Source organism: Pieris brassicae, chromosome 10 (genome assembly GCF_905147105.1).
Source record: "Pieris brassicae chromosome 10, ilPieBrab1.1, whole genome shotgun sequence".
Classification (NCBI taxonomy): domain Eukaryota; kingdom Metazoa; phylum Arthropoda; class Insecta; order Lepidoptera; family Pieridae; genus Pieris; species Pieris brassicae.
This window is the reverse complement of record NC_059674.1, coordinates 9756375-9782778: the sequence shown is the minus strand read 5'-3', so window position 1 is coordinate 9782778 and position 26404 is coordinate 9756375. Positions and strand designations below refer to the sequence as shown.

Genomic DNA, 26404 nt, shown 5'->3' with positions numbered 1-26404 from the left:
AATATATTTGCATACATTCCAAATATTCAATACGGCAACCGCACATCACTAATTGCGAACGCAGACTAACGTAAAAAAGCATCACATTGAAAATAAAAGAATCGCTTTGCACATTTTTATTTCGCATCGTCCATGACAGAAGTGGTTCCGTCCCGCTCGCACGCTATTGTTTGGTCGTGGATCCCATCATCACTCCATCTTTGTCTGACGCGCACTTTTTTTGAATGTGCAAAAATATAAAAACGCCGAAACGGGTGGGGTGGCCCCCCCTGGGCCCACTTGCAGTTGTGTGCGTCAATAATCGTTGTTTAGGGCTTTGGCCGATCATAGGTCAATACAATGAAATTTATATGCAACGAAATTTAACAGATGAATGCAGCTTATGGCACACTGCATTTAATCTGGAAATTCAATTTTGATGAATCCATTCATATCGAATCTATAAAAAATGCGAAAACCTAAAATTGTTTCCAAACCAAATATACAATGAAGATTGCGAGAAAATATTAATTTTGCAACGGCACAAAAAGGTTTTGAAGTCTCCTATTGTCTTTCCATTTAACTTAAGAAATGTTGCTATTATATACGTACAGTTAAGTTAAATTTTACTTATTAACACGACTCCAAAATACCCAATAATTTCCGTAAAAAATACTAATTTCAATCACTTTAATATATTGCTAACAAGGTTTCCAGATACCAGCAACAGAATTCAAGTAGGATAAAGTCTGAAATTATTAAATATCATAGACAAATTGCAAAATAATCAGCGTAACGTGCCTTCTTCAAGTGTACACCGAGATGCTCTTATTCAAATGAAAGTAGTTCAGAATGACACTTGCCAAAAAGCGGCGTCTATTTGCAACATACCTTTCTCCTTTCACTTGGCAATTATCATTGCTCTGTTTAAGTAATAAATGTGGTCTATTGTAATCTGTTTCGTCTATACTACATTTTGTACATTAATCAAAAGAAGCTTAATTTGTTATTTGCTTAAATTCGTCTCTACAACAAAGACGCGATTTTTTTTTACTATTATGATCTAGCTTAACTTAAGACTAATAAATGTAAGTCTAACTAACGTACTAAAAAGGATACTTAACATATATAAATTCCAATAACACTGCTCTCGTCACTATTAAGAGGAAGACACTCTGTTTTTAAGTATTTTTTTTAAATAAATCAAATGCATTTTTTTAAACAAGAACTAGTGACTAAAATCTCCTGGTCAGAAATGTATTTAAATATATTTAAGTGTTTGATGAAAACAGTGTGTTTATTGCTTAGAATTTTCTAGAGAATATTATAAACGTTAACAGTTCACAGGCGTCTTCACATCAATGGACGCATTTATCCGAACAAATTTCCTGCCACTTTCCCGCCGGCTAAGTATATAGAAAAAAGTTTCAACAAAAAGTCCCGACTGTGCCGACCTTACGCAGTATCGTTTTATTGCAATCGTGCCCGTGGCCTCTCGGCTTCTTACCTCATAACACAGTTTCTCTTGCATCTTTCTCCCCTTACTTTTCCTGTAGGCGCAAGCTATATAAACTTTTTGATGCAAACCATAGACAATCCGCACATGCCATAGATTATCCAAGTACATCATTAAAACTTTTTTGTCGATTAATTACTTGTTTTTTCACTGTAAATTTCTATTCATTCTCAAGGCAAGCGTTTCATTAAATTTCTTCAAAAAAAGCAGTTCTTTTGAGCATTATAATTAAGGCTTCGTTAAACTCTATACTTTGCTGAGTAAAAGGAGTCTTGAAAGGATGGTTTAAAAATTGAAAACGGACTTTTTAAAATACGTTTCTTAATTGACTTTCAGCGCAATATGATCTTGAATGGGAATTAAAAATGTTTATATGACGTCTTCCTTTACTTAATTTTCTTAATTGGACACTTAAGCCTTAATTATAGAATAATTTAATGTAAATATTCAAACGTGAGCGTGTAAAATTATAAATCCTTTGATGGTGGATTCTTTAGATCGCAATTTGTTAATTAATTCAGAGCAACATGTCAAATCTGAATACCCGTCTTTTCAGAAGCTAATTAACTGTGTTGTTATATTTTTTGTCAAACTATTAATGATCCCTAATTTAATTAGAAGTTGAACTGAGTTTGTTTTTTCTTCGTGTTTCCTTAGGCAGATGTATTACTAAATGTCACTGAATAGCTAATTAATTAATCAAATTTTGAAAAGCCATAGAACATATTTTTTTTAAATTTTATATTTTTTCCGTTAAAACGTTTATATAAACTTAAATGTAAATTAATTATAAGCTTTGAATATAAACCAAACACTCAGAGGACTCAAATAGATTTGTTATCTGATACATGACGAGGGCTCGACTTCCATACCCTTGGTAACATCGACCATAATAAATTGACCCCTCTCAAAAAAGCTCAATCTCTCTTAGGTACCTCTAGGTATTTGTGGGGTGGGCGGGATAAGGGGTCTTCCCCAGTGGTTATTTATGTTTTATGCACATTTTTGCATGGAGCTTTGCACGCAGAGGCCTTAAATCGAGCTCAGCTCTGCAGGCACACACACATTGATGTATTGTTCCTATATATGTGGGAATTTCGACGTGTGAGTAATTTAAATGGACATTGATTCGGAAAAAGTCTCTTGAATGTATTTTGGGCTTACACTTTGTATACACTTTTTATTAAAGAACGGCTGTTTTACGGGTTGATATTTTATGTTAAATACCTAATCGCGTCATTTATAATTAACTCTTACAACTAATAATTACTCGGAACAAAGGTCAATAGCATCGTGCTCTATCATAGTTAAGAACGCCTACGCCGTAGCTGCGTAGACATATATAATTGCATTACAGAACTAGTTGACAAACAATCCTTGCCTATTAAAACTAAACTAGAATATAAAATAATAAATATTTCAACTGACTTAACTTTTATATAGACAACACATTTATATTATTTACGAAATAGACACAGAAGTTGCCTCATTATTTCAATATTACTGATAGCCAATAATGATAATCCAAATGTAAGCTCGTTACAGTCCTCATTATAATACATACCCGGGGTTGACGCTCGAAAAATTCACCCCCCTGGGGGGTTGCAGGTGGGGGTTGTCAGTGTTTTTATTTCCCGATTGGTGGATTGCAATGGCGGTAATGATCGATGGTATTAACGCGCGCTACTGCCCACCTAGACGATTTGAATTTCGAAAGCTCAGTGCTTTTAAATCGCCAAGGGTTAAAGAGGTTCTTTTAAAAATAAGATTAAATTTAACAGCGTAATTTATTGAATGATATTAATAAACTGCATAATTAATAAAATTATTAATCCAGTTTTTGGCAATATATGGAATTGTTATATAACAGTTTTAACGCAAAAGCTTTGATTGCGTGAAAAGCTTTTATATCTTGTCTATATTTGGATCAAACAAAATGGAGAGCTGTGGATGAAAATGATGTCTCGCTTTTGAGCAATTAAACTTTCTATTAAACTAAGTTAATCATCGAACTGTATTCTATATTTATACCTCGCTGTAAATAGTAGATCGCAAACTTTAAGGTTCTGTAAAACCTAAAAATAGTATTAGGTAAACAAAAGGTCTCTAGAATTTTAAAGAAAACGATTTCTTTTCTTCTGTGCTTACCAACTATAAAAAAACCTTTGCTTCGCCCGCTAGGATATACGTGACTAAGCCACGGAGGTAACACAATAATCGATTCGATATACATATATATGCTGTTATATAATGCATATCAACTGAAAAGTAGAAAAGAAAACATCCGATACAATTTTTTGTCGACGCGCCCCCGACCAGACAGATATTAGTATATATTTCGTTCACAAATTAAACACATACACCCTCTCCCTCATATGCACTTACATGATTTATTTGCGCCACATACATTTCATATAAATGAAAAATGCCGTTAATTATGAGGCTGGACAAGGCATTTTTTATGAATATGGATCGGCATACCAATGATATGTATGAATGTTTTTCGTCATAATTCCAGCCATTTTCATTAGCTTATATCAAAGATGTGTGAGCAGTGTTGTGAACCAATGGACTTTCTTTCTAAATTCTAAAGAATTCTAAAAAAAAATACTAAATCGAAAATATATTAATGTACTAAAAATAAGTTCAGTGACTTTATTTGTATATATACCATTCCGATACTAAAAATTACAAAAATGAAATTAAAATTACGCAAGGAGTAGTGGTTTCAAATTAAGAATATCCCCTCAAAGGTTGCCGAGTGATTTTCCCACGCAGTTGAGGCTATACTGTCACTCGAGGTAGTTTGCGTTCTGAAAGCGAAAGTTCGCGGCTTAGTTTCGGATGATCTTACAAAGTTTTCATTCTTGTACTGGGGTACGTAAACAATATTTTTTACGTTTTAACGTCGTGATAAATTCATTCATATTAAGTAAACATCACTTTCGTGGCTAAATTATACAATGTATAGTCCTTGGTTTACGCACAACGGACTGAATGAGAGTCAAAGTACGGAAGCTGAGTCCACCAACCTTTTAATCTTTTAGCCCTGGGTTAGATTAGAATTGAAAAAAATCCGTTTTACTTTAGTATTAACATTGATTGAAACTTTTATAATTATATTAGTCCCGTGTTATATATACGGTTAAATCTTAGTATAGAATACATTACATTGATAGACCATATAGACAACTAGAAAACGTAAGAACATACTCGATAAGGTACATAAGATCCGCATAAGCTCCGAATATTAAAAATCTAAATAATCAGCATACATTGAAGGCGGTTGAAGTAATACGACCGAAGAAACGTCAGGATTTTTTTGATTATGAGAACCTTAGCGTTTTTAAAGCAGATTTTTACACGCACCACCACTATGTGGAACCAGCTGCCCACTGAAGTATTTCCAAACCAATTCGGCTTAGAGTCCTGCAAGAAAAGAGCGTACCATTTCTTAAAAGGCCGGCAACGCACACCCGGGCCCTCCAGTATTGGGGTCCATGGGCGGTATCACTTAAAATCAATTTAGGCTATTGCAGTTTGCCTCCTGTCGTATAAAAAAATTCTAACGCAATTTTATTTTTTTATGTAACATTATGTTTTTTTTTAATAAATCATAATCTCGCAAATTAGACCTATATTTATGTGTAAATTATATTTCAAGACTCTCCAACAAAACATTTTACTAGATAAACTTTTAACTTCTATAATGGACTTCTAAAAAGTACTAGTTTTTATTTTGGCGACACAGTTTGAAGCATACATTCATTATACTCTAAAAGCATTTACCATTGCCAAAAAAGTGTTTAGATTTAAAAACAAAAATTCTAGCACTCACGCTTGCAGGAAGTGGCGTGTCTCAAAGTTTGGAAGCTCGCGCTTTCAGGGTTCGTTCACCCTCCACAGTCTATTGACATATTACAGTAATTGCAGGACGTAATCCTAATCATATCCACGAAGATTATAAAGAGGAATTATTTGATTTTTTACATTGAAGAAATACCAAGAAAAATTCCTAAATCGTGTACGCTACTACAGTTTTAAACAAGACATCGATAAAAAAATCTGCGATCCATGATGCTGTCTATTTAATAAAACAAACATATCATCTATATAGTCAAATCTGGATAAGTGAGAGCTGAAGGAACAGCGATCTCATTTTCTTATAGAAGTTTCTCACTAACCCAAATTTCTAGCTTACACAAGAGGTCTGTCTCACATATAAAAATACGCCAAATATGACGTAATTAGAAATAAAATACGTATGTGTGGGTAATATGAAGTGAATGAGTCAAAAATAGGAAACTTATCCTTTGTCACTTACTCAGGTTTACTGTATAATGATCTTATTAGTGATTTTTTGGTATTTAAACTGTCACGGTTTTTAGTAATTTATTTTAAGCGATATGCTCAATGCTAATTAATCTAAGTTGTAGGACTAAGTTTCACATTAGCTTTTTTATTATAAAAAAAATATATATTTTTACAACTTATACTTTTAGGACAATCTGATCAATCATTCGGAAATTGCATATTTATTGATATTCAAGTCTTTTTTATTTCTTGTTAATTAATCATAAAAATCAGTGCAATAGAGACGAGTGTTCTCGCCCAGGCATCACTGGCCATTAACATTACTGACTTTTGACTCACTGTATTGTATCCAGAAGCCAGACGTCTTAGAAATCCCAACACCTAAACCCTTATTCCTACCACACAGAGTACCTTGTATATACATTTTTATAATTTCAATAATCGTTCTTAATCCTATACAATAAAGACCATTTTGGCACGCAAGCCCAAAGTTGGTTTGACGGATTTCTTAAGAATATTTTGAACAAACGATGTCTTTGTTTCGGGTTCAGATTTAGGAATTGCATTTAAGCGAATTTAATGATTGTTCTGACCTTGTTATGGTCAATTAGTACAGTCTGGTCGTTTAGTTCCATATGCGGTAAAGAAACTGGACCTTTTGAGATCTGGTCCACAGATTTATATATTTGTTTCATGATAATGTGTCTATCAAGTATGCAAGTAGTCGATCAGGCTCCTGTCCCTGACGCACGCCATAGACTTTTTGGATCTAAGGCAAGCCGGTTTCCTTACGATGTTTTCCTTCACTGTTCGAGCGAATGTTAAATTTGCACGTAGAAAGAAAGTCCATTGGTGTGAAATCGAGCCTACGACCTCAGGGATGAGACTCGCTCGCTGAAGCCACTAGACCAACACTTTTCTGTATATGCGATACTCCAGGAATACTGAATTCCAAATGTCTAACTCAAATTTTCTTATTCAAAACAATATTTTACAATTTGACAACAATACATATTTCAACGCAGTCACTGAGTTGCGCTTACATTGTCCTCATAACAATTGCCACTGTGGTGTAGTGGTGAACATGTCTTATCGAACGCACAATTTATAAGATACTGGTCATGCTTGTTATAAAGTAAAACATGGACACAATTTTATAAATTTATTTGTTGCGATACTTAAACCGGTATAGTCTTTTTTTAATATGTGAGACTATTAAATGGTTTAGTGACTACTGCTTATCGTTGTGTATTAATTTTAATATTAACTAGGTAACACTGAAAATGTTTAGAAAATGAAAAACGGCTTAATTTAGAAAGTTGTCAATGTTTTTATTGTTTTTCAAAGTAATCTCCGTTCCTCCTACACATCGTCAGATTCGATGGGTTTCTGGTCGTCGGTTAAAGTATGGGGAATCCTTCTGGTACAAAGCTTCCTGACGCCTAAATGTTCGTGTAATATTTTTTGAGCTTGACTCATACCAATCGCTATACTAATAGCAGCCTATCATAGTTTTGTTGTTGAGTAAGCCCTCAACGAAAGTCATAATAAATCATTGAGCGAAAATTTTCTCGCGTTAGGTTCATTTTCACGTGTAACAAGAGTTTTAGATTTGCCGCCAAATCTCAAAAACAAATGACAAATGAAAGCAACAGATTGCATTAGGTTACCAAAGAGATCTGAAATTCAAAAAAAGTTTTCATGAGCAATGTTTCTAACTGGCCCGTTCTAAACATTTTCAGTGTTGCCCACGTATCTTTATAATATTTAAAGTCGAAGGAGGGTTAAGTCATCGGCTTGTAAGACACGCGCTCAGTGCATTCATGATTGAGGTGTGAAATGATAAAATTGTCTTTTATTTATTTAGTTGCATCAGCACACTACGAGGAGATGGTATTGAACAAAATTTGGCCTTGCCTTGCAGACGGCATAACATAATCTTTAAAAGTTTTATAATATATTTTTAATAAATATAAATTATCATAGAAAAATGGCAACGCCTACAGCTATACTGGTCTGTTATTATTATATACCACACTTTGACTGGTGACCAGAAGTAAGCTCGATCCTTGAGAAGGCTTACGTAGAGTCAGCTCTAACACGATTATATTATATTTTATTGAATACTTTTATCTATTTACACATAACATACGCTTCTTATTCACGTTAAAGTTTTTAACAATAGAGGTTAAATGCATCGCGTGACGAAAAGGATCGTTGATCCCACCGTATTTATGACTTTTACTTTTTAATTTATCGCTATAAGGACATGCAACGCCGTACTTTAAGTAAGTTTGCGCTGCAATGCAGTCTAACCCTTTGAAATTTCGGTAATGTTTACTTTAGTGAATCACGCTTTGAAAATTCTAAAAGCGGTGCAAAAAAAATTGTTGCCACGTCACCGGTTTATAATAATAATAATACTCCATTTACGTTAAATTAAATAGTTCGAATATTTGTGTGACATAAATAGATTTCTTCAAATTATGTCATGTCATGTGTATTTGATAAATCGATGTTTATTAATTTTTAAGTAAGTTTATTTATTTATAAGTAATCTTATACATATACACATTATGAAAGAACACAGATAATATACAAAGCCAAAACATATTACATTGTTAAACGGAATATACGTAAAATAAATAAGTCAATTAAAAACATGAATAGATAATAAAAAACAGAAATGATTATTTAACAAACTAAAACTTAATTTTGAAAATTGGTTATAACTGCAAAGTAAAGTCAGTCTTCCTATTTCCTAAAATATTTCCTAACACCTCTATGGTAAGGTGGGAAATGCCTACATCTTCATAAATTGTATTGTAGTTAGTATTGTCTTTTGTTAAAATAGCTTTTACACATTAAGAAAAACACTTTTTGAACGGATTAAAGCTATGTATTATTTTTAAAACTTATAGTTATAGAAACTTATAGTCTGCAGCTGTGATACTTTTGACATGTAACACCTTTCGTCTTCAGTCACCATGACCACGCACACTGAAAAGTACGCGAAACGTCGGAAAAAAAATTAAAATTTAGAATTATGTAAATAACTATAAGATTTAAAAATAATACATAGCTTTAATCCGTTCAAAAAGTGTTTTTCTTAATGTATTGTAGTTAGCTAAAATGCGATACATTGGCGAGTTACGCAGATAGTTCGTACGAGGCACATGGAATAATTGTCAATATCTTGTCGCTATAAGTTTTCAATATAAAAAAAAACTTATAGCATACAACATTATCAACCAATGTCCTTGTAAAATTAATTCGGTTTCGCTTACTCAATACGTGTACGTTCATCGACTTATATGACGACGTACATAGGAACTACTAAACAACCTGGCAACACCTACAAGGCATTGACATGAATAACCAAGAAAGTATCTAATTAGCCCAAGTAGATTGCAAAAAGAAGCCGAGCAGCGTCAGCGGTCCCCATGCATAATCTGGTAAAAATAGTCCCTCTTGTATTCGAGCATCGTTGTCTTCTGGCTAGCGAGCGCTTTATTTGCGTCTCAACAACTTTCTATTATGCTCAACCATACCGCATTGTATCATTTTAATTAGTATACAATGTATAAGAAACTATAGCCACTATGATGTGAATACGCGTAGTACGACGCCAGCGTTTAGACGCACTAAATGAGAGTATAAAAACGACTTTATGTGTCGATTAATGTCCTTTTAAATTGTCTATGATTTATGATAAATATATTTATCTGTGTAATATTTTAAGGTATATATTCCTACTGTTCACTGATAATAAATAGAGTATTTTCGCAGTATATCACACAGAGCTAAATTAATTTTTATATAAGTAATTCTCTACAAGCGTTCCGTTCTTGATTAAAGATTGAAGTACACAACCAGTTACAAACTAGCCACAATGAGCTATTTGACAAGATTAAAAAACCTTATACATTAGTGTCTGTGGAACCTATTACCAATTATATTTTATTACAATTTTTATATTATATATTTATGATTTTAAAAACCCGCCAAAACGTAATATGCAAGATGGCGTCGCAGTCCCCATAACGTACCATGCTAGTACAAACGTAAACAAACGTCAATATTTAATGCGTTAATTGTCTTTCGGACGTATTAACAAGCATGCTATGTCAGTCGATTCGACTGATCTGTGACCGTTTCAAAAATCAATATTTCTAATAACACATTTGTTAAGCCGCGTTTAATATAGTTTATAGGCAATATTTTTCATATTGCCAAATGGTCCATTAAATATAAATTAAATTAAACGATATGGAACTATGCCGACGGAGACGTTCGTTCTTTTAATTGATGTTTAAAATAAAATAATGTTAAACCGTTAAAAGCAAATATTATTTAAGATTTTGCGTAAATAAAAGATAAATATTATCTTAATCGAATAGGATATAATTAAGAGGCGACGTCATAAATACTGTCTCACACGTCCGTTACGGTGCGTTCCTCTTATAATAAGATTGTACATCTCTCTCTGTCCCAATAATCACATCATTCTTGTTCACTCACCCTAATTATAAAACGGAAACTGGACTTTAATATTTCTTTTTGATTCATTTGATTTATAAGAGAATTTAATTTGACACGGAGCATATCTATATTTCACAGAATAGATAAATAAGGATAAAATGCTAAGACCTCCGTAAACCGAAGCAGTGGCGTAACAATGATTTATATTAGTGTAGGAAATTCGACCTTAAAATCCAGTCGAAAAAATGTTTTGCCTCTCTGTACGGCAAAAACGGCAATACATCGTATTGTGGTACTTCCTGCTAGATGACCGACGAGCTCCGGCGACCGACTAGTGACGGTATAACCTGATCCGGCAACGGATTAGTAGCTATTACCGACCTTGGGAGGAATAATTGAAGGAAAGGAATAATTCCTTGGAGGAAATAATCCCTTAAATGTCTGGGACAGAAGGCGGGAAACCACTACTCAATATTATTCCCTAGTAGTTAGAAATCATGAAAGCTTCACGAAACTAAGGACAACCTCCAGTAATGGAGATGCATCTTAGGAAGAAGACCAAAAGCTACAAATTTGTTTGCATTTGACACTTTAAAGTTGTGTCAGTTGGATGATAAAGTATAAGCATAAATACTTATAGATATTACTTAGTCATCATTGTTTGACAAACAAAACAACCAATTTCTTACATCATATACAACAACTATGGAGCAACTCAATCAGAGTGAAGTCTGGAAAGAAGCCTGTAACTTAACCAATTGTTGTAGAAAAAGATCTAATTAATTCTAAGCCTTATAAAATATATTTCTATCTTAAAATCGGTAATATTTCTTCTATAGATAAATGTCACCGCCTGCGCGTGTTTCGGTCCTTCCGCGAAACCCGCTCATGACCCTGATATGGTGACTCATTTTCTGAGTTTTAGGCGATTGGATGAGATTAGATATTGATTTGTAAGAATTTTAAGAATTGTGTAGTAAAAAAAGGTATTAAATTAAATTAATTATTTTAACTTGCACAATAAATATCTCATTTTGTATTAATTGTTTAATAGAATAATATTGTTACGAGCTAGGGGATCGGATGAAAATGCCGTAGATTACTTCAAAGGTTTATTTCTTGATAAATCAATGAGGAATTTATGGGCACAATTTAATCGCAGAGATGCACTAATAACACACAAAAAACAATCACTTATTACTTCACTTATGCACACTTCACACAGTACTTTATCACTTGTATTCACTTTATTCGCACTTTATCGCTTCGGTGTTTCACTCTTGTTATCGCATTCAAAACTAAAGGCGACTAGTCGCGTTTCGGCTCGCTTATATATCCCTGGGAATTATTCTAAACAATATTCGAGAACTTTCTAGGCGGGCTTGCTACTGAGTAGCGATTGCACAATTCTAGAACGTTCGCACTCTTTGTCTCTTTCGCACGTTGCTCCGTCCTTGTCGTACGGCGTTCTAGAGTGCTCGTCTAGTTTCGAGAAAGTTCTGATCTTCTCTCTCTCTCTCTCGTATCATTTCGTCCTTGTCTCACACCTAGAAAGTTCGGTCTAGAATATTCCTTCATCAAAGGGCTATAACTAGGCCTGAAAACGCCTGAAAACGGGTCTCCTGAAAACTGCACCACTCGACTACACATATTCTGAAACCGACTGAAAAAAGGTTTCAGCTTCCTGAAAACTAGGGTAACATTATGAAAATTACAATTTTCTAATATGTGATTGACCCTCTCCTGAAACGGTCAGAAATCATATTATAGCCTGCTGATAAGTTCTCTAACTAGTGGAAAAATCTAGAAACATGCAGTCGACCCGTCTGCGTAACACTACCCCCTCCTTAGACATGCTCGTCCCGAGCATCATTACATCCTTTATAGGGAGCCAATCGATTTATGTGAACGACTTTCGGTTTGCTCCTTAAACCACCCACTTTCTTTATGCGATAGGTAACGTCATTTATCTTCGTGACTATCGTGTATGGACGGTCCCAGTCAGCTTGAAGCTTTGGTGATTTGCCTTTTCGTTTTGTTGGGTTATGGAGCCATACTTGCGAGCCTTCTTTAAATTCTATGTGATTCGTCTTTCTGTCATACCTAATCTTCGTAGTCTCACTTATTTTACTTTGTGATGCTCGTACGTGTTCATGGATTTCATCCAGTTTATTACGCAGATCCGCAGCATATTCTGTAACACTCTCCGGTGTGTCAGGTGGTCGCCCAGTTACAATATCCGCTGGTAATCTAAGTTGTCTCCCAAACATGGCTAAAGCAGGAGTAACATTTGTGGTTTCATGAACCGCAGACCGGTATGACATTAGAAATAATGGAATATACTTGTCCCAGTCTTTTTGATGGTTGTCCACCAGTTTTGCCAAGTGCCTTTCCAAGGTTTGATTGAAGCGTTCCACCATTCCATCTGACTGTGGGTGATATGGAGTAGTCCGCGTCTTATGAATTCCCATTAATCGGCATAATTCTTGAAATAGTAGAGACTCAAAATTTCTTCCCTGATCACTGTGCATTTCCAAGGGTACTCCAAATCTAGAGAATACGTCATTTACAAGTATCTCAGCTACTGTAACTGCCTCTTGATTGGGAATAGGGAATACTTCGGGCCACTTCGTAAAATAATCCATAACAACCATGATGTACTTATTTCCTTTTTCTGTTAACGGAAATGGTCCAGCTATGTCAACTGCTATCCTCTCCCATGGGGCTCCGACATTGTATTTCTTCATACTCGCTCTAGTTCTCGTCTGTGGGCCTTTAACAGCTGCACAAGCTTTACATTTTCGAATCCAGTCTTCTACATCTTCGCGGCAATGAATCCAATAAAATCTCTCTTTAATTTTCAAAAGAGTCCTTTTTACACCTAAGTGTCCGCCTGATGAGCCGTCATGAAACATTTCCAATATGTTGCGAATCTTGGATCTTGGCACAACTAACTGTAGATGAGATGCATCCCCACGAGCGTTTTCCCATTTGCGACATAACACCCCATTATGGAGAACTAAGCTATCCCATTGAGCCCAGTAACTCTTGGTCGTGGTACTAGTAGATGCAACATCATTCCATCGCGGCTTTATAGCTGAAGATTTCATCCAGTCCAGAATTGGTTTAATATCAGAGTCTTGTTGTTGCTCTTCCTGAATTAATTTACCACACCAATCTGGACTAATGGTATCCGTTCTTAGTATCCTCACATGGGCAACCTCTCTACCTTCGTGTCTTGTACAATGTTTACAGTCTTCCTCACATGGCCTACGAGACAATGCATCTGCGTTCCCGTGTGCTCTACCCTTGCGATGTTCAGTAGCAAAGTCATACTCTTGCAATTGTTCGATCCATCGAGCCACTTGTCCTTCTGGGTTCTTGAACTGAAGGAGCCATTTTAAGGCAGCATGATCTGTTCTAAGACGGAACTTGCGACCTAGTAAGTATTTACTAAAATGCTGCAGCGTCTTCACAACAGCCAGTAGTTCCCTCCGAGTGACACAGTAGTTTCGTTCTGGTTTCGATAACGACTTGCTGAAGTAGGCTATTACTTCCTCGCGCTCACCTTTTACCTGTGATAGTACACCTCCGATGCCAATTCCACTGGCATCTGTATCTACCACATATTCGCCATCATGTTCCGGGTAGCCTAGTATCGGAGTCGCACATAGTCGGTTCTTGAGCTCATTAAATGCAACTTCACACTCTCCATCCCATGTGAATTTACTCTTTTCTTCGGTAAGTCTGTGAAGAGGTTTTGCAATATCCGCGAAATTTTTCACGAATCTTCGGTAGTAAGAACATAAACCTAAGAAAGCACGGACTTCAGTTTTATCTTTAGGTACTGGCCATTCCTTCACCGCAACTATCTTCTCGGGATCTGTTTGAACTCCGTCCTGCGATATAATGTGACCCAAGTAGCTCACTTCTCTTTTGAAAAATGAACATTTCTTTGGACTTAATTTCAGGTTGGCTTTATGGAGTCTGGTGAGCACCTGTTGCAGATTCCGTATGTGATCTTCAAAATTTCTCCCAGTGATGACTACATCATCCAAGTACACTAAGCAGGCTTGTCCTATCAGTCCTGACAGTACTTTCTCCATTAGTCTTTCAAAGGTAGCAGGTGCATTGCAAAGCCCAAACGGCATAACTTTAAACTGCCATAGTCCCTTTCCAGTTGAGAACGCTGTCTTCTCTTTATGACTTGGGTCTATCTCCACCTGCCAGTATCCACTTTTCAAGTCTAAAGTTGTAAACCATTTTGCCCCACTTAAGGTATCCAAGGTGTCATCTATTCTAGGTAAGGGGTAACTGTCCTTCTTTGTGATATCGTTAAGACGACGGTAGTCGACGCAGAACCTTAAACTGTTATCTTTTTTCTTGACTAAAACTACTGGAGAGCACCAAGGGCTGGAAGATGATTCGATGACATTATGGTTTGACATTTCCGCAATCATCTTGTCGTGTCGTGTGGACTCGTCGCGGTCGCAAACGTATCGGTCTTTCGGTTCCAGTCTCAATTCGATGTTTAACTACACCTGTCCTTCCTAGATCTCCATCGTGTGTAGCAAACATGTCTGAAAATGACTTTAATAGTTCCTTTGCTTTCACCATTTCTCCTTTCGACAAGGTTTCCTTACAGCCCTCTAATACTTCTTGAACTATATCTCGTTTACTAACTGTACTATTTTCAGTGATAGATCTATAGACGTCGTACCCACCCTTCAATGTATTACCTTTTAGAGAAACTACCTCATCTCTACACTTGAACGTAGCGTTCTCCAAGTCAATCTTACAGTTGTAATGCTTCATGAAGTCTAAACCGATAATACAGTCATCCACGATGTCAGCAATAACCACCTTATGTCGCGATACCTTCCCCTCGAACGGTTATGTGCTGACCAGTAGCTGTAAGGAACTGTACATTTCCACCAGAAAGGTTTTTGTAAAATGACTTCAGAAGTTGGTATCTAATTACTGTCCGGGAAGCTCCAGTATCAAGGGTTAACTCACACCTACATCCGTTTACTTCTCCGTCGATAACAATGGTATTCCCATCCTGAGTTTGAGTGATCATAACTTTTGGGGCCTTCCTTACAGAACCGGCCAGCACCCGCCCCGTGGTCCTGGCTTCTACTCGTTTCCCTGCCGCTGTTCAGCGGCAGTCACAACCGCTGCTTCCGGTTCCCCACGTCTAGTCTTTAATTCGCCTCTGAGATCTTTTTTAGGGCATGAAAACCTCATATGCCCTATTTCCCCACAGAGGTAACAGGTGGGTCCACGTTGGGAACTTGGTTTTTCCGTGACAGCCCTAATGCGATTAGGTCGATGATCCTTGCAAAATGCTTCCACTTCCAACGCATGGGCAAGAGCATCCTTAAGGTCCTTATGGTGACCGAGGTTCACAGCCATTCGAGTTTCACGGTCTCGAATACCGTCGACAAAAGCTTGAACCAACATCTTGTCTGCAACATCTGGTGAGGATGCGTAGGCCTTCCTTACCAGCTTCTCTATTTCAAGTCCCCATTTTTGCAAACTTTCATTTGTCTGCTGTATTCTATCCTTCAATTGAGCCCTGTAAACGTGCTCTAAATGTGCGTCTCCATACCGTGATTCCAGGGCATCTAGCAGTTGCTTCAACGTCACCTTACCTTTCTTGGTATCTAATATGGAGAGGGCTTCGTCTCGCAGTCCCAGAATAAGGGCGGTAACAGCTTGATCGTCAGTCCACCCGTTTGACTGTGCTACAGTCTCAAACTGCAGCTTGTACGCGCCCCAAGAAGATGTACCATCAAAGGGAGGCACTTTCACATTTCCAGGTGGTGCTACAGTCGTGACAACACCAGAGGTCTTCAGGCATTGGATTTCATTTTCTAATCCAAGGATACGTTTATCCTGCTTGGATAGCTTACAATCCATATTAGATTCCAAATTCTCGATCTTTTCATCTACCTGTATTTTCAGGTCACAAAGTTTTTCTCCTATACGGCGAGCCTGCTCCTCTTGACGTCGTGCCTGCTCCTCTATCATGCGACGTGTCTGAGCCTGTTCTTCCATCATTTGGCGTGTATGTTCGTCTTGACGGTGTGCCTGTTCTTCTTGACGGCGTGCCTGTTCTTCTTGACGGCGTGCCTGTTCTTCCATCATTTGTCTTGTCTGTTCTTCCTGACGGCGTGTCTGTTCTTCCATCATTTGTTTTGTCTGTTCTTCCTGACGGCGTGCCTGTTCTTCCATCATTTGTCGTGTCTGTTCCTCTTGACGGCGTGCCTGTGCTTCCATCATTTGCTGCAGAGCAAGGAGGATGTTGCCATCGTTACTTTCACCCATCCCGCGGTTCGCATCGAAACTTTGTCGCCGGGCGGCATCGCGTGCTGATTGCGCCCTTGTCTGCACTCCCTCCGCAGCTGAAGACTCTGCCACATACTCCTCCTGATTCTCCCTTGGAGTAGTAGGCATGCTTCTATCCCACTTCTGACACCAAAATGTTACGAGCTAGGGGATCGGATAGAAAATGCCGTAGTTTACTTCAAAGGTTTATTTCTTGATAAATCAATGAGGAATTTATGGGCACAATTTAATCGCAGAGATGCACTAATAACACACAAAAAACAATCACTTATTACTTCACTTATGCACACTTCACACAGTACTTTATCACTTGTATTCACTTTATTCGCACTTTATCGCTTCGGTGTTTCACTCTTGTTATCGCATTCAAAACTAAAGGCGACTAGTCGCGTTTCGGCTCGCTTATATATCCCTGGGAATAATTCTAAACAATATTCGAGAACTTTCTAGGCGGGCTTGCTACTGAGTAGCGATTGCACAATTCTAGAACGTTCGCACTCTTTGTCTCTTTCGCACGTTGCTCCGTCCTTGTCGTACGGCGTTCTAGAGTGCTCGTCTAGTTTCGAGAAAGTTCTGATCTTCTCTCTCTCTCTCTCGTATCATTTCGTCCTTGTCTCACACCTAGAAAGTTCGGTCTAGAATATTCCTTCATCAAAGGGCTATAACTAGGCCTGAAAACGCCTGAAAACGGGTCTCCTGAAAACTGCACCACTCGACTACACATATTCTGAAACCGACTGAAAAAAGGTTTCAGCTTCCTGAAAACTAGGGTAACATTATGAAAATTACAATTTTCTAATATGTGATTGACCCTCTCCTGAAACGGTCAGAAATCATATTACAGCCTGCTGAAAAGTTCTCTAACTAGTGGAAACACATGCAGTCGACCCGTCTGCGTAACAATATGCTATGTTATATGTCAAATTGTTATCAAGAAATAATCATTCATTTTAATTAGGCCCATTAAAAAGGCACTTTTGTAAGCCAAAATTACAAATTAAAAAAAAAAACTCTAGTTGCCACTTCTAAAAGGTTTCATGTGGCTTCTCCACAAATGGTCAAGAAACTCCATACCTACTCTTTTAACGTAGTTTTCATAATATTTTGTATACATTGATTCGATAATCGTATCTGAGAGATATAGAACAAAAGGGGGTTTAGTCAAGTAGTGTATTTAGAAAGTATAAAACTTAATTTGTATGAAAATAACAGAAATTTAGTTTTTGACTTTCTACATACACTACTGTCAAGGCATCTTGTCTAAGCCCCAAGGTCTAATGGTCTTTCATAGACAAGTAAACGCCAACAGACACTAAACTGCAGAATACTTTTTTAAAAATTCTAAAAATAATTTATCTGCATATAATATATAAAAGTCTCTAGGTAATCCATGTAATAATAACAATTAAATACACATGATCTTTAATATGAAAGCATAATGGAGAATATTACAAGGAAAATCACTTTTTAACATCTTTGTGCCAATACACATATGAGTTAAAATAAAAAGTTTCACCAATACGTTTCCAAGTAACTACTATCCATAACTGCCTTTCCTAAGTTGGTCTTGCTATCTTCCTTAAACCGATCTGCAACACTATTATGAACATATAGTTTTGGATCTTTTATGGTTAAAGACAAACTATATAAAGATAGCTTCTAATTTTCGAAATAATTCTAATCTGCTAACGTAACATGAAAATACTAATCAATATCCGTTTTACTTAAACCTGTCGATATATATATATATAACTTAACGTGTTATGTATACGTTAATTCAGCAGTTCACGGCTGAGTGCAATTTATTTATACAGGCCTATGTGATCGAAGTGCAATCACAATGATCAGTACCCTAGAGGACATTAGCATTTGTCGAGGGGCGTCGTACGGAAATAGCACGGCGCGTCACCAATGCGCTCCTACTTCAGATCGTACACTCAACGCAAGCCTAATTACGCCATCCTAAAATGTCACATTTGGCGGGAAGTTTGACACGGCTGTCAAAGTTTAAAAATACGAACACAGATTATGTTACTTAGTTTCTTTGTATTATTAGAACTGTTAGCTCTAGTAACCAAGTGCAAAAATTTAACTACAAGAAAGCGTAGTGCTTCTAAATGTCATATAAAACATTCTACATAAATAAGTAGTAATAAATAGACTTTAGATCAAAACCGATGTATTTCTAGGGAATATTTATTTACTTTAATAAATTAAATTTATATATTTCAACCTATAAATATTAACTAAAACTAACAAATGCCTAATAAAATGTCAGTGTAATTTTTCTACTTAATACTTTTTACATGCATCGTTTAGTACAAATTCATTTGTGTCCCAAATAACAAAGTGTGCCCCTGTAGCATCCGCTGTATTAAAGTTTTATTGCGACCAAAGCCATTGCTCGTCGCGAGTGTGGACGTCATTAATTACTGACACCATTTAGAGGATTTATTAAATTTAATTCGGAAAAACTTTTAAAAGTCCGTTAAATTTAAGGTCCCGTAACACATTCTTTAAATTATATTATCATGAAAGTTTTACAATATGTGTATAGCAGATTAATAATTTTCTTGCAAATGACAATTGACTTGCTCGAGTGAAACTTGAATCAATGAACGCGCACACTGAAGAAAAAACTTACACGCAAGAAAGCGGTGCATTGGACAAATCGAGGATGTAAACATGACTTTTTTTGTTTAAGACTCCGTTAAGAAAATATGTAACGATTGAAAGTGATAGTTCTGTGAGATTTTATGTACATTATTTAAACAAAACTGATTTTTTATATTAGTTCAACAATCTTCTATAACATGAAAATCTATATTATACTTACTCGATAATACTTTGAAAAAAAAGCTATGTTGTGTTTTTTATTCATAGTTAATATATTCTATCTATGGACGTGATAAATACGTTGTATATAAGCTTCTTTTAGTTTAAACTGCCGTTGTCTTTCCGTAATAAAACACGTATACAACTTAAATGTCAATAAAAAGTTAATAAAATCAATTTCAGATATTGTCATATCCACTCGCCTTACTACGCACAGTCGTCGCGACAATTTATTTTGGTACAGGGCATTGCACTTTGCAGCCCTGACTCCTGAGAAACGAGAGTAAACACGAAACGCAGCGAAAAATAATAAAACGAAGACTATTAAAATTGGTTGTACTGCCTTGTTTGTTAGGGTTACCATTTAAGAATAATTGCAAAAATAATGGAAAGTAATATTTGGCAAGCTTTATTTATTTGATATTATAAATAAATTTTCTGTCCTGTAATTATATGTTTAAAAATACTTGCAAAATAAGAATACTTTTTTAAATAATTTTGAAATAACACTACTCCATCTTTTACCTAATTAGGTAGCTATTTCACATTAACAATTGCTCATAAAATATATAGGTTTATTAATAATGAATTAAAAACTAATTTTAAGCGCAATACTTCTAATTTATACCTATTCTTCTTGCATGGCTAAACTTTATGAACATACAAGCTGTGTTGCCATAAAAAACAAAAGAATAAGGCCCGGGGTTCGCAAAGTTCAAAATTAGGACAAGGAGGCTCGAGTTGTTTCTAATTGTGTTGCTTTTTCCTATTTCAAAAATACCATATACAATTCATAAGCCGTATCTAAGAACATACTATATATATTTATAAATTTTGAATTAATGACTATTAAAAAAAAGTAATTAAAACTATCGTTAAAGAAGACAAGGTATTCGCGTGTGTGTAATCATGTTCTACAGGTATCAATAAACTTCAGCCTAGTTTTGCACCTATTCCATAAAGACTTTTAGTGGTATACTGGGTGACCATGCTTATTTAAAGTTAGGATAACACGTGGAAAGAAGCACTGAATGCTGTTTTATCTTAGCATTCTTTGTCACTCTTTAAGCGTGGTCGTTCACCCGAAGTATGCTGTTTTTTTTTTGTATTTATTTTAAATTTTCGTAGCCGAATTTTGCCACTTGCTTCTGCGTTACCCTATCCGATCTCGCTAGCTACACTTTTGTAGGTAAGGCCCAACTATCCTCTCTGTACCATAAACATTACAGGGGATAGAGCGTGCCCAAATGGGTGCCATGTCCCACTATATCTGGATCGCCAATAAGAACTGAAGCGAGCCATACTTGGCAATCCTAGAACCGTATTCTAAAACGTCAAACTAAAATCTGACGTCTGTCAAATCATGATTTCTGTATAATGTTTGACATGTTTGAAAGCGCTCCAGACGAAATGGTGACTTGAGAAATATATAGGGCCTATATACAAAAATATTAGCATCTTTAAAAATATATTAGCATTACAGTACACTTGCAAATATTCGAACATTGTCGTGAGACACAAAGGCGTGAGTAAGCCGTTCTCGGCATCCTGCGCCCGCGTCGATCACTAACGAGTTTTGTGATTCACTAAACTAAAATAACTCGTTCGTAGCAGTCAAAACAACGACTTTTACTTTTATAATTTATGAGAAAAAATTTACGTTTAAAGTAGTACTGTTTAAACACAAATACGATTTATTTTGGCAAACTACTTGGAGATTTTTAAGTACTTTTGACGCGTAATTTTTATATGTGGTTAATAAATACTTTAGATTTTTCTACCGAAAAATATCTGTTACGTACAGCGTAATGTATAAAGGTATGATTTAATATTTAGTAGGAGTCCTTTCATTATCAAAACGGCTTAATTTGCTGCTGAATTTTTGTAAGGTCTTCCAATCACTTAATACGTCATTATTTAGCAACAATATAAATTTCCTAACGAATTCTTTTGATACAATTGATTTTAGTATTATCTTGATTTACGGGATATTTATTTTAAAATCTAGTCTATAGTATTTATTAAGCCTAATCGAATTATTATTATATGGAAATTCATTTCACTCCCAGAGGACTTTTTTGCCTTTTATTACAAATACAAATAACTTTCGTTATAAATGATACAAGTTGTAAGTTATGCGCGAGGTTGGTTAGGGTTTAATCCAGTCCCATCACTGACCCGACCATCCGTGCATCTGGACGGTCAGCAAAGAAATATTTAAACACATTTACAATATTGTTTACTACAGATTATAAATGTATTGATTAGAGTTTTTAATCTAAATTAATTATATATTTTAGTAGAAAAAACCAAGTCTCTGTGAGCCAGTAACATTCTTACAAGACTTAGTATAAAGCGTAGACTAAATAAAGCACCGTGTGAAGTTACCATGGTAACGATGTTTTATCCAGGGATATTGTAACCATACTATGAAATACGAATAAATAAATATAAATCAGTGGCGCTACAACCTTTTCAGGTCCTTCGGATTTCTGTATGTTTCGTGATTATTTGTCAATCTTTATCTTTTATTCTATCGGTACATGCGCGTACGCAGGAAGGGGCGGGTGTCCTGAGTGGCTGGACCAGTTTGAGCCGATCAACTACAGCCTACTGCCTCACATTCTACGAGTATTATAGTTTTTTGCTTTAGTCTACTTTTACGTTTCATTTATAAAACAAAATGTTTTAGGCGAAATGTTAATATTATATATATAATAATTTCAACAAACAAATATACAGTATTTACAATTTAAAGCTGGTGCTGCCGCAGAGTAGGTGGAAAATAATAAGCGGCTCAAATATAAGAGTTTGTACCCTTTGGGGTAGAGAGCCAAGAGAGAGAGTCTAGGTAGTGGACCCGTGCCTCAGATATGGTGCTTTCCTCGCTCAACGAATAAGTATCGCGATACAGCGAGGAAATGCTACCAGTTAAGCAGCACTGGGAGCAAACTTTTTAAATTTGTTTTAACGTTTCTATTTATTAATTATTATTTATACATAAATGTGTAATTATATGACCCCTATTATATATAACTTGCTTAGCAAAAAGGTTTAAAAATCGAATTTAAGTTGCAACCCAGACGAAATATTTTAAATTTAAAATGCCAAAGAGTCATAAACACTTGTTTACTTTCAACTTACTTCGTTATAAGGAAGATATTAAAACACCTTTAAATTCAAATGATATTATTTTAACGTCATAAATCTCTAATAAAAATAAACCAGGAGCCACATTAAAAGACTGTAACAAAACATTTTCTCAAGCACATGTGAGGACTACGTCATTACTGACATTACCGTTTCGATTTCACAAAAAATCCTATAAAGGGTTGAGCATTCCCATAGTATTTAAAGAGTGAACTTAGGTCTACATGACAAATTTAAAACGTCATTACTCCTTGTCAAATTGAAATCTTATTTCCTTTATTCAACCGTAGATTATAAACAGATGTTATTCTGTAATAAATCATTGTCTCTGGCATGAAAAGATGTATGTACTCAGGAGTGTTGTTTATGGAGTGAATATACCTATCTAGAAAGCTTAGCCGCCTTTTAGAAAACTTGCGTCATTATTTATGGCATACATTTCTTAATAGTTGTATGAAAATATTTTAGAAGAAAAGAAATTAAAAAAGATTGTTTCTCTTGCATGAGCTGTAATAACTATGCCTTAGACTTTAGAGTATGGTCTAAACTTAGCGCAAAATATAACGTATGTCAAAACACATTTTTTACATTCGAGTCATACTACATAGCGTTATTTGTGGAATACATTTCTTAATTGTTGTTTGAAAATATTTTAGAAATTTAAAAAGATTATTTGTATTGCATGAGCAACACAAAAAACTTATAACTATGTCTTAAAATGAGTCGAGTTTTATTACGAACTATGGCTGCTTTTTGTCAAAAAACAATTGACTTACGGGAGGTATACTTAACTATTTATAGAATACATTTCATAATTGTTGTATGAAAATAATTTAGAAAAACGAATTAAGATAGATGGGGTTTGAACCTACGACCTCAGGGATTATAGTCTGGTCTAATATGCTAAAGCTACTAAGCCATGGAAGCCATACCTGCATGGCCTTTAGACTTTCAAACGTAGCTTTGAAGTTGGTTCCAAAATGTTTTTGTAAAGCAGAAAACAGAAAATTTATGAACTGAACGGATATATTTAGTACCTAAGATCGATACGTACATGCATATCTATCTATCATGCTAAAGGGTTGCTTCGGTCACGTTGTAATCGAGATATCGACAAATCGGTTGAGTCCGATAACTAGTGGCTCGATTTTATCAACTCTTACACAACTCGAGTGGTTATTAACAGTTAACGAGATAATTAAAAAAAATTGAACAAAGAATGAGGTCGGATATGTTTTATTCCTTCCCTAACGATCTCGCTGAATGATTGATTCGAAGTGACATTTATAATTTTTTGGACATTATAGGTGTTATTTAAAATTTACTTTTATATCATTAGAAAATATATTTCGTATTTTTTTATTTAAACAAATATATAGTATATAATTAAATTTCGATATGTATTCTCAACTAAAATTGCCAACGGCTTAAACATATTAAACAATATATGTACTTATAGACTTAAAATTTAACTTAAAAAGGTGCTCCTTTTTAAGTTAACACTGCTGTGTTAGAGGTCGTAGGTTCGAACTCCGGCTCTGTACTAATGCACTTTCTTTCGATGTGCGCATTTAACATTCGCTGGAACGGTGAAGGAAAACATCGTGAGGAAACCGGCTTGTCTTAGACCCAAAAAAGAAGACTGCGTGTGTCAGGCACATAGGGCAGATCACCTACTTTCCTATTAGACAATTAATCATGAATCAGATACAAAAATCTAAGGCCCAAACTTAAATAGGTTGTAGTGCCACTGATTTTATAACTTTATAATAATCATGTCGGGTATTGTGTACATTAGTAACAAACATTTATACAATGTATTTTAATATTTATATACAACTACAATAGTTTGTTTAAATGGGAGAAAGAAAACAGGAGTTAATAATATGCTCATTTCCTTTTGATATACGAATTTACATAATATTTCAGATTTAATCGAGTAACGCGGCAGCGTCAAAACGATAATGGCTGTACTGCATCCGCCATTTGCATTTCGCTTTAGGCGGGAAAGAAAATGGATGCATTTTCCCGCCTTTTATTTGTACCGGATTCCTAGAGAAAGTAAATCATTAGAAACTGCACTTCTTTGTTAAATATATACATAATTGTGACTTTTTGTTGTAATGATAAAACGTTTATTAAATATTCTATTCAAGTCTCCATCTTAAGCGGAATACGGAGTTATTTATAATAGAACAAATATTTCCTTTTCCTTATACCGAAATTACTGGTTTTGTAAAAAACATATTTTGTATTTAACTAATAATTCGCATGTAAAATATTACAGCTACAATAAATAACGGTAAAATAGAAGGCTTCGTGACAAAACTTTTCCTATTCCTTCGGTACCATAAAGTCGTGTAACCATCAAAAATGTCTCACCCATGGCGGCATGTGACATTTTATTAAATTCTTATTTGGCAGCGAGCGCAAATTCATAGACGACACGCGAACTGTAGTGTCGGTTTTGTCTGCAAGTCAACCATACACGTCAAATCTACTAATCACGCTATAATTGAACTTTATTGATTTATTATTTTCTGCCAGCTATCCTGAATGGCTTTTGAATAAACAGTGTGTTTATTTAAGCAAGTGTCAAAATCTTGTTTCGCTACTAAATTGCTAAATACTTAAAGTTGTATTCTTCTTTTCAGATACCACAGCGCCCTATGTGCTCTACAAAGATGGCGTGGAGCGAGCTCCACCAGGAACGCAATGGGGTGGCACTGTGCTCGACGGAGGGTACCAAATGCAGCATCAGAGTCCTGGCGGGCCCTCACCTCAGCCTGAGCCACAGCTGGCTTCTCCAGCACCATCACCCTATCCGCCCGCGCCTCCATCTCAAGACCCGTCTGATGAGGCGGCACAGCAACTGGCTCAACAGCAAGCTCAACAGCAAGCCCAACAACAAGCCCAACAGCAATCTTCCACGGAACAAATGCAAGTTGAACAACAGCTCAGCCAAGCTCAGCAATCGCAAACACAGGACCATCTTGATCGTACGCCATGCTTCGTCCCACAAGCAGACTTGCAACAGCAATACGCGACACCGTACTTCAAAGAGGCCAGGCCCACTAGCCACATGCTCGGTACTGGAGGCTTTCCTCTACACTACTTAAAACAAAACGGAGGAGTCCTATCGCTAGAAGGACCCCTAGACCAATATTCTACACCTGATTTGCGGCATCTACCAGATATCGTTCAGCCTGAACAACCAAAACCTAGAAAGCATAACCCGAACTCTGAACTGCGCCTGTTCAAGTGTCTAACCTGCGGCAAAGATTTCAAACAGAAGTCGACGCTACTCCAACATGAGCGGATTCACACGGACTCGAGGCCGTACGGGTGCCCGGAGTGCGGCAAGAGGTTCCGGCAGCAGTCCCACCTCACCCAGCATCTGCGCATCCACGCCAACGAGAAACCTTACGCTTGCGTGTATTGCCCGAGATCGTTCCGGCAGCGCGCCATCCTCAATCAACACCTGCGCATCCATTCCGGTGAGAAGCCCTATACGTGCGGCGAATGCGGCAAACATTTCCGCCAGAAGGCCATCCTCAACCAGCACGTCCGCACACACCAAGGCGAGCGCTATTCACACATATATGCCCCGGTCCGGTCCCCGCGCGCGCCGCCCGCAATGACCCGAGCGGCTCGCGTCACTGCCGGCGCCGCATGCGATCCCCGCCGCCCATCACCCGTACGATTCGGTCTCGCATCCATTGGCCTTCCTATCAAACAAATTCTCGGTCCCTTCATCGCCCAAATTGCGGAGGGCGC

The 26404-nt window shown here is 36.3% G+C and overlaps 1 protein-coding gene across 1 annotated transcript in view; it reads left to right on the top strand.

The window, feature by feature from the left end:
• The window catches only part of LOC123715197 (myeloid zinc finger 1), a 45898-nt gene that overhangs the window by 14714 nt on the left and 4780 nt on the right, over positions 1 to 26404 (top strand). The window contains exon 2 of the mRNA XM_045670109.1: positions 25282 to 26124. Within this exon, the coding sequence (XP_045526065.1) occupies positions 25282 to 26124 (843 nt within the window). The remainder of the gene's footprint in view (positions 1 to 25281; positions 26125 to 26404) is intronic.